We start from the raw sequence: 14,853 nt of genomic DNA on the forward strand, positions 1-14,853 counted from the left end.
TGAGTGAGGAAAACAAAGAGATATGAGACAAGATACAGATGTAAAAACTGCCCAGGAACCTGTGTAGGACCCTTTTTTGAGAAAAAAACACAGACTGGTCAACTACTTAACACGTCATACAGGGAGCAGGCAAAAGTAAACAGCTCCGAAAATATTAAGTACAAATTAATAATTATCAAGTTCAAACAATTTTTAGAGAATATATTTTTGAAATTTTTTTGTGAGCGATTACGACGCTAAAAATATTTTACTTTATGTCTGCACAAAAGCTTCAGTGCCTCCGAATTAAAGCACACTCGGTGATATAAATACCAACGATTAATGCATCGTAGAGGAAAGGAAGAGCAAAGATGGATATGCTGCATCGCACAAGCTTGAGGGGTTAATGTTTTTTTTAGTTGTTCATTGATCAATGTCTTAAGTATCAATGAATTCACGACAATCTATGTTTATTGTTGTAACTTAGAGCATTTTTCTGGATGGGAAATGAGTAAAAGCACATGACTTTATTATGCAAATTAGAGCAATCAATTTTTTTAAATAATGGAAATTCTATATAATGCTAAAATAAATGCTAATAATATTGTGTTGAAATATTTAGTTTCTCGACAAGGGTTCCTCAGAATGAATTTTGGCCAAATACAGTAGTTTTTCATTTTAGCCTAAGAAATGGTTTCAAAATAAGTTTATTTGAGACAGTTAATTGTTATTGCTTTTCAAAACTCTTGAGCGACCTCAAAATATTTCACAATTAACCAGATATAATAAATACTCCCCATAACACATTTGAAGAGGTTTCAAAAATCAAATAAAAAATAAGAGAAGGCACACCCTTTGTCTAAGCAGGTGAGTCCATCTCATCAAAGTGTACGAATGCCTCCTGAGCTGCAACGCACTAGATCTCTCACTTCCAAAGCAAATCCACTACGAAGTCTCATCGTAATGTGCATACAGATTTGCTCAATTCTGAGGAACCTAATGTTCATGGCAAATAAAACCCTCCCCCTTTATACAGAACCAATGCCCACACACATCAACGTGCATCCTAAGGTAACTAAGAACAAGCTAAGGATTTCCATCCAAAAGAAATCTTCATAATACCCCGCAAGCTGCCTAAAAGGTGTGTGGCAGGGGGTGTTAGTTTCTAAGCCCAGCGTGCAGCCTCCAGTGGCTCCCAGCCTATTTCGCTTAACATATGGGAAATGAAGAGTAGGAAGCTTGGAACTCCCAGTTTGTGCACTGTTAAGGAAGGAATAACACACACACACACACTAACCTGACATCGTAGACATCCTTCAGCAAGACTCACTGGCATGTAACACAGTACCAGCATGATGATGATTTTTATTGTTATGCAGATTAGCTCATATCCTGCTTCATCCTTCCAAAATTCCTTTTTCAAACGATAAAGCTCTTTATGTGGCTGTACTTACAGCTAGTAACAAAGGCAAAGATTGGAAGTTTACATAATCTTCAACTCCAATTAACACTTCATGGACAAGTTAATTTTTATTATAAATTTTAACACTACAGTCAATATTTTCCCCACTCTCAACTGCCACCACTTATGATGATTAATAATCATGATAATATTAAAATACAGTGTCAAAGCAACTATTTTACATGAGGAAGTTGACTGAGTATCTACAAGGTTGATAAGTAACTCTTTATATAAAGGCATTTGTATTTTTATGTGCTAAACATGACCAACACATCATGAAATCAATAAATTACATATACATATATATTTTTCCCACAATAAAATGTGCTCAACAGATTCAGAACACTATTAATTAAGTCAAAAAAAAACACTTTTCAAGAATATAGAATCCTTTGAAGCTTGACTTGTAGAGTAGTCCTCTTTACATGAAGTACTTGCGCAGGAAATCAAAATACTTCTTATCAGGACAAAAAACCACCTTTCACCAAACCAAGACACAATTGCCTTTTTACTGAACCACAAGCCCCATAGTCAGTGGTCAACACTAGCCTCGTTTCACACCAAAAGAACTTTCTTTTTGCCAACAACCTAAACATACACAACACAGGCTACTGTTGAAAATTCTTTCATTTTTTTTCTTTATCAACATTCACTTCTCCGAATAAATCACTCATTACCCAACAGTTAACTTGAAATTTTCCGAAAAAAACCGAACAAATGCCAAGAGACTTTTCTGATACCCACCACTCGCCAAACACCCCCCGAGTCCCAACTAAGTACACAATACGAATACCATGCAAAAAGCATAGACAATGTCCAACTGGATGAGACAGCACACATCACGTGCTCTGTCATACAAGTTTTCAAGCCACGGGCATCCTGCCATTCCCTCAAAAGAAAATAACCTTTCATTCCGTAGTCATCCATGCACACTGAAATCATTAACTAGAGGATCCTACACAAAGTGAGGCCGGGACTGCTGTTTTGTGAGGAGCACAATTATTAATCAATCACCATCGGGCTCTCTTTCTCTCAAACATCACGAGCCTAACTATAATACACACATGCACCCAATCAATCATGTCCGGAGAGAGACAAATAGCATTGCCTCCACTGATTGCACACACCACAGGAGGAAGGTGGATGCAGACACTCTGCTGATGCTCTTGTGACTCAGAAGGCGAGACGAGAATGTGCCAAGGAAACATAGTTCTCATGGGCCAACAACAAAATCCTACATGGCTTCCGAGGGATCTGGGCACAAGGACAGTTGCAATGACGATACAGATTTATGGAAAAGACACAGAAAGCTACAGAAGGTGAAAGAAATGGAGAAAGACAATAATACTTGACATGATTTTTTTCATTGTTTATTCAATATTAAAGCTACTAAATGGTCACCACTATATTATTATTTGCAAATTTGGCCACAGCATTGCCATAATTTCTCTACAAGGTTCGATTTGCTTTGTTGCCACTCATGCTTCCATTACAATGACCAACAAGAGAGAGAGTGCACAAGGGGAGGAGGGAGCCACCCATCAGGATGATCAACCAGCGATCAAACCAGCGATGCGCACAGAGCAACACGGCCTCCTCCTGAATCTTACACTTGCGCAAATTCTCCACCAGGAACAAAAGACAGACAACTCTCTCTGTAGCACCACTCATCAGCATATGCAGTGGCAGAGCAAAAAGATACACCTTGACATCCCTCGATTGATTCCTAGACAACATTTCAACAACTTAAAACAAAAAAAAAAGATGATAGAATTAACACTGATGTCACACTAAAGGCAAGGGTAGCACAAGCTAAAAACTTTTATCAATCATCTAAAATCCCCTCCACAACAATAACGCATACAATCTGATGGCAAAAACAACAAATAATTAAAACTGCGATGATGAACATGACAAACAGAGGAATAAGGAACAACATTAACAATCTACACACTTACCACCTTCAAAACTTTTTGTGACAATGTAACAGAAGAGAGATTAAAGAGTTTAGTTTTTCAAAGCTTAGGAGACCTGTGATTGAAATGCCATGTACACAAATGCCTTGAGGATAACTTCCAAATAGCTATTACAAGGAAAACAAGAGTAACAAAATGAAATGATGGGTAATTGTGAAAGGTCTACTAGGAAACAAGAGAGTGACACCTTAAGTTCCCATTCAAGTTGAGCAACTACCAAAATAGGGCCAGAAAAATCTACCAAGAAGAATAAGATAATCAGCAACTCAGAACTAACTGCACTATGTGTGTTTGAACGGAGTCAGTAAATGCTTCAATTTTTTTCCTAAATTAAAGATATTTTTAAGTACATGTATAGTATTGGAAAAAATAATTCATTAACATGGAGAACATGTGTCGAAAATTAGTTTGGGTTAAAGCAGTCGCAAAGAAAGGCAGTATGAGGAGTGTGGATTAAGCCAATTTCGAGTCGGATGGGTTCGCATCAAAAGATCAGAGAAATGACCACACACTTACAAATGATGTGATGTGGTACAAGGTGCAATCACCCAACACCTCTCATTTATTCAGAAAACCCCTCCCCTTTCCGACCCACTTTACAAATTTCATATCACCTTAGTGAGTAAGTAAACATTCTCTACCAAATTTCACCTACCACATTATGACCAGTGCAACTATCATTGTGTAACAGCTCTAAGTCTTCAATATTCCATCCTCAATGTACTTTAAATAGGATCACATTTTTTTTAAAACTCTGCTCAAAATCACCCTGACCGCCTCGCTTTTCCTTTGTCACAAACTCGTATCCCAGTTTTTTTTTTAAACTATCTACATGCACCAAACACATCATATATGCATATTTATATTTATTTAATCTCAAAACTTTTACTCCACAAAAGGGCAACAACCTTGCAAGCCCTAAAACCGATGCACGTTGCTTTTTGAAAGCTGCGGCACAGACACCACAATGCCAACGCAACTAGCCACAGGAAATGACTTTCTGGGGTAATTTAATGCTCCAACAGCATATTCACATGCACATCAATGGCCTTCCACACACACGCTCAACAATCAGACCCAAGGGTGGGTACACAAAGTCTCACAAAGCACACTACTCTCCCTTCAGCAGGCATTTCTTCAACATTTCCTCACACTTCTGAATCACAGCTCCATGGGATAAAACTTCCTTCAATTGCTCACGTTCAGGAGCACTAACTCTCCCCCACACATCGTGGGAAGAACTATTCTTTCACTGAGGCCTCCTCGCAAAGTGCCAACAAGGCACCAAGCAACAGCACACCCTGCTCAAAGGGGTCCATTGTCCTGCCAGTCATCAATCAACAGTGATCTGCTCCGTTCCCACATTGTAGCTGCAACACTGCTTCAAAAACACGTCCCTGGACATCACTCACCCACACCAACGACACCAGTGGGCACGCACACCAACAAATACACTCTCAGCCACACCACACACACTCGTGCACATACAAACTAGGTAAGCACGCACACAAGAGAACAAAACAAGGGTCTGATTTAGATCCCAAATTATTCAGCAGGTGTTTCCTCACCAAGCGCTGCTGTTTAAAGGCTTCAGTGTATGAGCACAATCATCGCACTCTCTCAAAGAGAGCAATGTTACCTCTTGGGTAAGCATTTCCCTCAAGGGAGTTACTCTGATTCAGGGAAGGAGAGGAGGACCTTGAATGAATCCTTCCAGGGAGGGACAAAAATTTTATGCTGTCCAACTACAGGAAAAAAGAAGCCCATATCAAAAGGATAACAAGGAGTTTGGAATTTTGAGTTGGGTTTGTGTCCAACATTTAGATTTCCCCGCAGGATCATGACACAAAGATAACTTAAAATGGTGAAAAGATTGGAAAGGATTGCAAGTTAAGAGATCAATACAAAGTGCTGCTCTCAAATTTTAATCAAATAACATGACTCTTTGGAGCAACTAAACTGTAGAATTGAATGAGCTCACGATTCGATTGTGAACCAACGAAAGGTGAGCCAATCGAGGGTCAGAAGCAACAGCATGACACTGATCCTCTCATGGCTAATCAGTACGAGGGGAGGAGGGCAGGACGCAGATGGTAAGAGGACGACAACTCTCTCTCCCTCTCACCACACATCCATACACACACACAACACACACACACCTGCAATGAGAGTCCGTTAGAGTTCCCTTCCTTCCGTCAGCCCCACCTCACCTCGAGATAGAAACAAGAGAGAGTCTTTCGAGAGAGTCAGTCAGGGTGACGGCTGGGAGAGTCCCACGCCCTCTTCCCCACACCTTCCTGCTGCTGCACAGTCGTAGGCTGTCCTCCGTCTGTCGTCGTCTCGGCTGCCGCCTCCTCGTCCGCCTCCTCGAGGGTGCTCTCGTCAGGTGGTGGCATGAAGAATGGGGCAAGGGGAAAGGGTCCGCTGCCGCTGCTGCAGCAGTGGGGGGGCCCAAGTCAGAGCTTGAGCTCGTTGGCCACCTTTGAGGCAATGTTCTTGAAGCCAATTGACGTTCCCGAGATTCGCTTGAAGCGCACTCCGTTCAGAGACAGCCTAGGCAGCTTGCACACCTCTATCTCCCACTGCACCAGTGAGTCTGTGTTCGGGTCACCGTGCACACACAGCAGGAGGAATCGCTCCCGCTGCTCATAGTCGCAGTTATTGGCATCCAGCACCTGTAGCAATCAAACCAAATCCCTCCATTCACTATCATTCCATCTACTTAACTCCCTTCTCTGTTCCTCCTATCACCATGAGGCAGTTCACCTAAGTTATCACTCAAATGAACTCCATCATCAATATTGTTTTTATTATCATCTGTAATAGAGTTTGAAAAATATACACCCCCATATGTTACTCCATCCTTAGCTTTTTCGCCTAGGTATTCATGACGAAAAATTGACCACACATCCACAGATAATTTGATGATGCCAGTACCCCATACCATGCATGTAACCTCTCCTAAGCTATTCCTCATCCGTGGTCATAGTACATTAACACGTAGCAGATGGAACATGGAGATCTCCGTGTTTTGCGTGCCGAACGCTGAGGTCCAGCCACTGAAATTTCCGTGTTACTTATGTTCGCATTTACTTCTGGTGTATTTGAAAATGTGCTTTCGTTGATTTAGATTAGTTTTATACCATTCAAATTATAAATTTATAAGTATTTTCTAATGAATGTAATTCACTTTTAGAGATTACTGATGCGTAGAAATAAAATTTAACTAAAAATAAGCCATAACATGTGATAAAAATTCATTATACATGTTTTTTTCTATAACAGCAACTCTATAAATTCTACAATGTTCTGAAATAACAAATTATAATGTTTTAGTTAACCCTCATATGGATTTACGAATTTAGTTACGTTGTTGGATTTACAGAGCCACAGCGGCACTGCGTTATTTTTTGTTATTATCTTTCAAAGTTAATCTTCATTTACAAGTTTTCTGATTGATAATGGTAAATACATCAATTATCTTTATTTCTCACCATGTTTTGTTAGATTTAACCCATTATTGTGGAAGTTATAACAAGAAATCTAGAACGCTGCATTATTTTCCATTGTTACCGTAATGCTCTCTATTTCTGTTCTCTTTGTCCGTTATTTTCTAATGAAAGTTTTTATTTTGTGTGTTATGGTTGTTTTAAATATTTGAATAAAATTTGTTTATGCCCATGTGATATGATTTTGCTTCACTACGTCCACCCATATGTTATATTTTTGCAGTGCATATAGAAAGCTAACAAAGAGACATCGCCAAAGTGATGTTCAGGATCTGGATGCGGATGTTATTTTCTAAAACTATATAGGCAAGATTGAATAAGTCTCTCGGCTTTCATCCACATAGGCCCGGGTTCGAGAGATATTCGCATGTAAAGATTTCGCACAGCATGAGGTCCCTTGAGTAAGCGCTCCCTCTCAACTGCCGCCGTGGCGGTGCGATCTAGGACGTTAGTCTCCTAAACTGTGGCTGGTATCCCGGGTTCAAGTGATATAAAATTGAAAACTTGGCGAAGTAACTAAATAAAAAGAATTGGGATAAAATGAAACAGTGATTTCAAAAATTGGAAGAGAGAAAAAATGTTGCAGACACTGGGACTCGAACCCGGGATACCAGCCACAGGTTAGGAGACTAGCATCCTAGACCGCACCGCCACGGCCGCAGTTGAAAGGGAGCGCTTACTCTAGGGACGTCATGCTGCGCGAAATCTTTACATGCGAATATCTCTCGAACCCGGGCCTATGTGGAAGAAAGCCGCGACACTTTTTCTATCTTTGCATATATAGTTTTAGAAAATAACATCCGCATCCAGATCCCGAACATCACTTTGGCGATGTCTTTGGGTTTGGGTTTTGAAATATGAAGAATATGGGATAATAAGCGATGTGTCAAAGATCCCAATGCCACTTTGGAGGTGGAGCTAGAAGACCCGGTATATTTTTCCTACCTCGGAACCCCATTCCCTCACTGAGGACGTTTCCTTGGAGATGGACGGGTAAATATGATGGGTGGGAGTGCAACAGATGAGGTTTTAGTCCTGGATTGGTGGGAAATCCAAGAAAATAACTTCTTGGAAGTATGGGTTATAGGTGGAAGGGAAGAAGGAACAGGCGCCTATTTTCTTTTGCCCAGTTCTGGGTGAGGGACTGATGGAAGAATGTCTGGAGTGACAAAAATACCCTCATGCTGTGAGGACTTGTCCTCACCTTTTCTTTCCGTAGCGTAGAGACTATCCATACCTTCCCACTAAGCTTCCTTATTCGTCATTCGCCACCTTCTTACCCCCCTCCCACAAAATGTGATTGAACTTCTCTCCACCCCAATGACCCACCAGAGCTGGACCTTCTTGGAATGAAGGGAGGGCCACCGCTGGGCGTATTGGCATATCTTGTGTTCCTTGTCCCTCAAGCAGCGATGGAAGGAAAAAGAAAGACCAGGCTATTGCGTCTAATTGCCTCCTTGCACTCCCAACCTTTTTCACGAAAAGGGTTTTCTACGCTTCCCTGGCCTAACGATCTGGGTATTCTCTGATCCTTGGCAGTCGACACTACCATGTTTCTCCACCCCTTCACCTCAAAACAACCTCCCTGGCATTTCTCCTCCTCACTTACCCCCTTCATGATAATGAAAACCCAATGAATAAAATCTCTGTGCATTTGAGTACACAAAGAAGCAAGAAATATATTTACAAATTTTCACTTTACAGTAACATGGTTCCCACTCGAACTAAAATATAAAATTCACGGCTTTTTCCAGGTTTTCATGGTCTAGATGTCGTCAAATTCACCGTATTTAGATAAACCATAGTAGGCAGAAATATTGATCGCGTAACGATCATCGGCCGCAGGTTAATCAAAAATGTAACAAACTCGACAGACGCCGTGAATGCACACGCAACAATGAAAGTGCTATCTCTCATGACGTCACATATAGTTAGTAATATTCAACTCTGACTACCGGTTGTGAGCGGGAAAATGGAGAGACCAGGGTGCCAGGGAAGTTAAGAAGTGTCCGAATTTTCCCCAGGGTTAATGAACACTTTGGTTACCTGTCTTCTTTGGTACAGGCTTAAGGTCAATGTGTCATCATGGCACACGGACCAATAATAGGGTATTTTCCTTCATCAAAGGAAACGAAAGGCATTGATTGCAATTCGTTACCCACCAATAGTGTATTCATAATATACCAATTATTTGGTTTTAGAAATCCCAGTTTCGACGAATGGCAATGGTTAATTTCAACCGCATTTGAAAAAGGCCAGATTGGTGCCAATGCGATGCCACTGCACGTGACGTCACAGGGACCTAGTTTCTACAAGAGTGAATAGGAGTTTTACATTCTCTGAGATTACCAATGCATGCATGAGGCACAGACTTCAGGGAAACATCTCTTAATAATCACTTTTTAAAATTGTCTAAGGTCGGAAAGTTTCCTTGGTTTAATAAGGTAGTAATAATCCATATTTAATCCAAGTGCTACCAGCTAGCAGGGTACTCTGCTGCCTTCTAGCAGCCTGCGTCATATCAGCACTCAAAGCCTCACCCCAAGGTCGCCTCACACGGCGGCAGCAGGAACCAGAATGACGTCACATGGGGTTTCCCCAGCATTCATACTAAGCTGTCACGTTTTCAGGAGGTTGAAAATTTTCACTTTTCATTTAATCACAAAAAATAGATATTGTCATTTAAAAATCTAAAAGCGTACCTATTCATCATGAAACGATTTTTATCACGTAAATACTGATCTAATTGACAGGATAAAGAAATTATTTTCTATCTCACAATTAGTTAGGTAGTTATCCTGATTTCACCCCAATGGTGAACAGTAATGTCATTGGTGATTATGTAAATGCCGCAATGTTGTGTAGACTATCGCAGCCGCAAAGGAATATTTTTGAATGAGAGGTGCAAGACATATAACAGTAACCATGCGATATATTTTTCACCCTGGTCGGTGAAACCTCTGAATCTCCTGGCAAGTTGCAGTTGCTCATTCAATGAGAAATATTCACACGACAGTGAGGAAGCATTATTCTACAAATTCGGATAATGCATTGTGTTGAAATTTTCTTAGAATTGCTGCTTGGTGTAATTCTAAACAGAGTAACACTGGGAGTTACACAAAGGTGACTATCACCACGGCAGGTACGTGGATGCGGAGCGGAGAAGGTGCCCAAGCAAAACTAAGTCGGAAGCCATGGAAAAACAACCTTGGCTAGCCATGAGTTTATATGAATAATTCTCGTAAAAAGATGAAGTTTTGTCAATGAAGAATATGAAGAGGCAAACATTATGACTCTTAGTTAAAAGAGAAAGCAACATTGGAATAGTATTATAATATTTTCCTTTTGTTAAACAATTTCATTTTGTCTATGAAGTTTAAAAATTTAAATAAAATGATTATAAATAGATTTTAGTATTTCACACGAAACATAATGAGGAACTTGCATGAATTTTTTTTATTTCACAGGCGGACAGAAAATTATTTTCTGAATTCAACAAAGAAAACTGCATGTAAATCTGAGTTTTCCTTCGCGAGATATTCAATGATAAATATAACAAATTTTAAAGCAGCCCAAAAACTCCCTCACCCCTCAAGCCACTGCCGACGAAGCCTTGACGACGTCAAAGGTGCCTAACATCACAAGAAGCAATTGTTGTGATTGTTTGTTATAGTTGCCAGCAATTGTGAGAGCTTCGTTTGTGAGACGTATTGATTATTTTCTATTTAAAGCAAAATATCCTATGATAGAGGCTCGGAAGCCCTCATATTTTGTATTATTTATAATGTTAATATCTGAGTAAGGGCATAAAATTTAAAACTGGAGCAGTAAACCAAACATTTTACAGTACCTAAATAACATCGTTGTAGGAGTCTGAGCCACGGCCGTTGGAAGGGGGACACGTTAATTGTAAGTTGATGTTATTGATGGCATATCATTCATTTAAGTGTGTAGTTAGATCAATTTGATGCTTACCTACTAACATCTGCTTTGCTTTTATATACAATAACTTCATCTATTTATTCGTAAGTACCGGAGAATTCGTCATTTAGGACTGCCTGTGCTTGTATTATGAGGTGAATTCTAGTCAATGCAACTTTCGCTCGCTGATTGCAGACATTTAGGTACATTTTTTGTGCCAAAATAGTGTTATTTTCAACGTGACATCTCCCATTAAGCTACTGCTAATAATCACGGCGATAGTGGTAGTAATACACAAAGTTTTACAAGGTCGAAAAATATCAGCCATGAGTTATCAGTGTTCCATCGTGATTGAATTGTAAAAAGTGCTATTACGCTATTGATAAATGTCTAACAGGGTAAAAATTGTCAGTGGCGTGTTCACCTCCGTTGTTCACCGTAGATATGACATTTCACAATCAAGCTATCAAGATCAAAACTGTGTGTGAAGTTTGTTATTCTATTATTTCAACGGGCATTAGCGAAAAAAGTCACCTGTGTCGATTGCGTGGGCTAATTTAAGGCATTGAATCACTGAAAAAATAGTTGTTTTCATCATAACGAGCTCTGTTATTGTAAGTTGTAAGTGATATAAGGTAGTGACTTCCAGTTTTTTATAATTGTATTTGCCCATTTCCCACCATTTTTTATGGTATATGCTAGTATATTTTTTATGGATTTACCTATATTGTTGAAATAGGTTGTAGCTTGTGTGTGTGTGTGTGTGTGTGAGTTGGCAGCGGAACCGATTGGCGATCTCACATGTGGATTGTGTGCATACTGTTTTGCTGTGAATTCGTACCATAGGACGGATAGGACTTCCTTCGTTCTGTTCCTACGGCGTTGCAAAATTCAATTGCACAGCTCGTAAGCTTACAATCGTTATTCTCCAGTACTACAAGTTTCTTTTACATCTCGATTTGCCACCGACGCAGAGAAATAATTTGTCATAACAAATTCCATGAGGGTCGTGGCATCAATTTTTGGTGTCCTAAAAAAAGGCTGTTGTCCTAACACCCCCTGCCACACGCCTTATAGGTGGCTTGCGGGGTATTAATCATGCGCTCAGCGTATTTCCCAACTCCCTACGGTTGTTTAGGCACCTATGACGTCTTACATGGCCTCGGCAACGCCCAGGTGTCTTCGTCGGCACAGTGGTCGGCACGAGAAATTTTTCTCGATTTTAAAGTCAATTTTTTTATTTCTTTTGTTGATGAATGGAGAAACTTTGGGTATATTTGCAAGCTAATGTATCCATTTGACGTATTCAAAATAGTTTTTAGAGCAATCGACAACCCATGCAAGTTGACATTAACTTTGCTTTGACATTAACATTGCGAGTGCAGTCCCCGACGTAGCGACAAGGTAATTCTCAGCGCCGCAGCGGCGACGTAAATCCAACAATGTAACTTTTTTCATTAGAGGCCAATAAAATGTAAACTATCCACACAATCGAAACAAAATTATATACGTAGACGAAGAAAGAAGAAAAAATAGACTACTGAAAATTTCAAAATGATCCATCGAAATGGAAATTTTTTACACCACTTTAAAAACCACGAGCACTGCTAAGGTGCAGCGAATCCATATGAGGGTTAATGAGGAAGATATTTGGTTGGATTTTTTTGGTCCTTTTCAATCGACTAACACAAAATCTATTGTTGGTAATTCTCTCATCGCCTAATGTATGCTGGCGCAAAATGAATAACGTATATTTCACCTCTGGGTGCATATTTTCGGCTATTCTTCACTTGCGCCATGCTTTGAATTCTCACAAGATGACATATCTTCAGTGGCCAACGTAAACACATCCACGAGTCTCGAGGGCCAAGGAATATGAGGGTCATTTTAAGTGGAACCCCATCTTTCAGTGCTTGATAGAAAAGGACCAGATGGCCACAACGCTTATCTTTGTTAGTCTCTAATGTTTCCCTTTGCTTAGAATGCGTATTAGTCTTCTTCGGGACGTTCTTGTGTTCTGTACTCTGTTTGTTAGAGATCTGAAGTCATGTAGTTGAATGAGTAATCATTTCCTTGGATGAAAGTTGGTGTGGGTTTACCCTATGAAATTGCATGCATACGTAGCCTACGTAAATTTCATTTATTTCCAGCAATAATTCCTGCGTATCTTGTCCACTGAAAAACTACTCCAATAACTATAAGACCTTATGCATAGTAATGGCGTGAACTAGTGGTGGTGCTTGTTGAATAACAGAGAAGGATATATGCGAAGAACTTTGTTGTGATGCATTACCAGACGTGCCAGATGACTGTGTAGACGAGTGTGAGAGCTGAGATAGTGAAATAGGTTTTGATATTGATGGAAGACAACCTAAAAGAAAAGCTGCACAGTTAGTTTAGACTGATGATAGTGACTCGGATGCAAGTGATAGTGATGGTAGGTTAGTAAAAGACACCTCAGTGACATAGAATAAAATTGACCTTCCAAGAAGTTTGGAGGATTTTCAGGGAGTGGCAGGAATTGTCAATGGCCCTGATAATTGTGAATGTGTTTTAGAAGAGGCAAAAATGTTTTTTGGGGATGATCTTCTCGAAATGATCTTCAACGAGACCAATTTGTGTTGATTGCAGAACGAAGGCAGATACAAGTCTTTGCATAAAACAGGGAAGTGGAAAAACGTAGCAGGGAGAGAGATGAAAGTTTTCTTAGCAATTACAATTTTGATGGGAAAAGTCAGGAAAGATTCAATCAAGGAATACTGGAGCACTGATGAATTTATCAATACACCCATTTTAAGTAACTTGCTCAGCAGGAACAGATTTGAACAAATTTGGAATTCTTCTTCATTTATGTGATAACGAATCAAATGCTGAATCTTCTGTTACATAAAATTAGACCAATACTATCATAATTCTTAGAAAAATTTAGAATGGTGTAAATGCCTAAACGTGATCTCTCCCTGGATAAAGGAGTAATACCTTTATAATAATAGGAGGAGGGGAAGATTGAGATTTAGAACATAAAATCGAGGGAAATTGGTGAAGTATGGATTATTGGTGCGAATGGTGTAAGAGTGAAAACGGCTATATTTGAAGCATAAAAATATACACAGCTGAAGGAAAAAAATTAGAGGAAACAATGATCCTTATTTACACCGTTAGGATCCATATCCATCCAACCCTTTTAGATCCATATTTACACCATTGGCATCATGTTTTCCAAGATAATTATTACAATAGCACACAAATAGCTCAAAATTTTCTAGCGAAAAAAAAAAACTCAAGTTTGTGGAACCGTCCGTGCCAACAGGGGGCTTCCCACTGAATTTAGGCAAGAAATCAAAAGCATGAAGAAAGGTGATGGGCTCCACCAGGGCTTGAAGTCCCATTTGCCGGTCAATGTGTTGCACTGGAAGTTCCCTCCACACTACTCTCATGCAGGGATACAGCCATCTCTGAAAAGTTTCTGCCATAGCCAGGACTTGAACCCAGGCCCACAGGGTTTGAAGCCTTCGAGATGCATTAGTGAAATTTTGCTCCCTAATTATGGGGTTAATTTGGATGACTTTCCTGAGGTAACTTATTTCTTCAATCTTGGGTTTGCCCAAAGGTGGTAAAATGAATTTCCTGAAAACTGCTGTTAATGAGTCAACTTTTTTCAAAAATTGGCTTCTCTGTCAACATTTAATATCGCCATTCCAAAATTTCTGCAGTATGATAGCCTTGCAGCTTAGTGCCAGAAATGCTAGCAATTCCACCAAGAAGTTTAATTGTGGGTAATGTTGTTCAGGAATGCAAACTTATGTTTCTCTTAGAGTACACATCATCTGTTGTGTTACTTGTGAGTAAATGAGATTATTAACCTTCAATTTCTTGCCTCCAAATGAGTAATTACATCCTGGAAACAAACCAGCCCCTATAGGAAAGGATTTCATGCTCCTTTACCGAAAAACCTCACATATGAAACTTCCTCATTTATGAAACATTCTTTGGTTCTCCGCTGAAA

At 39.7% G+C, this 14,853-nt stretch overlaps 1 protein-coding gene across 12 annotated transcripts in view; it reads right to left on the minus strand.

The window, feature by feature from the left end:
• Nucleotides 1-1,483: 1,483 nt before the first annotated feature.
• Nucleotides 1,484-14,853, minus strand: part of LOC124167314 (MAP/microtubule affinity-regulating kinase 3-like) — a 227,673-nt gene continuing 214,303 nt past the window's right edge. For all 12 annotated transcript variants that reach the window (XM_046545284.1, XM_046545288.1, XM_046545285.1 and 9 more), the window contains one exon: nucleotides 1,484-6,092. In XM_046545284.1, coding sequence (XP_046401240.1) covers nucleotides 5,874-6,092 — 219 coding nt within the window. In that variant the 3' untranslated portion in view covers nucleotides 1,484-5,873. The remainder of the gene's footprint in view (nucleotides 6,093-14,853) is intronic.

This window comes from Ischnura elegans, chromosome 10 (assembly GCF_921293095.1).
Source record: "Ischnura elegans chromosome 10, ioIscEleg1.1, whole genome shotgun sequence".
NCBI classification, from domain to species: domain Eukaryota; kingdom Metazoa; phylum Arthropoda; class Insecta; order Odonata; family Coenagrionidae; genus Ischnura; species Ischnura elegans.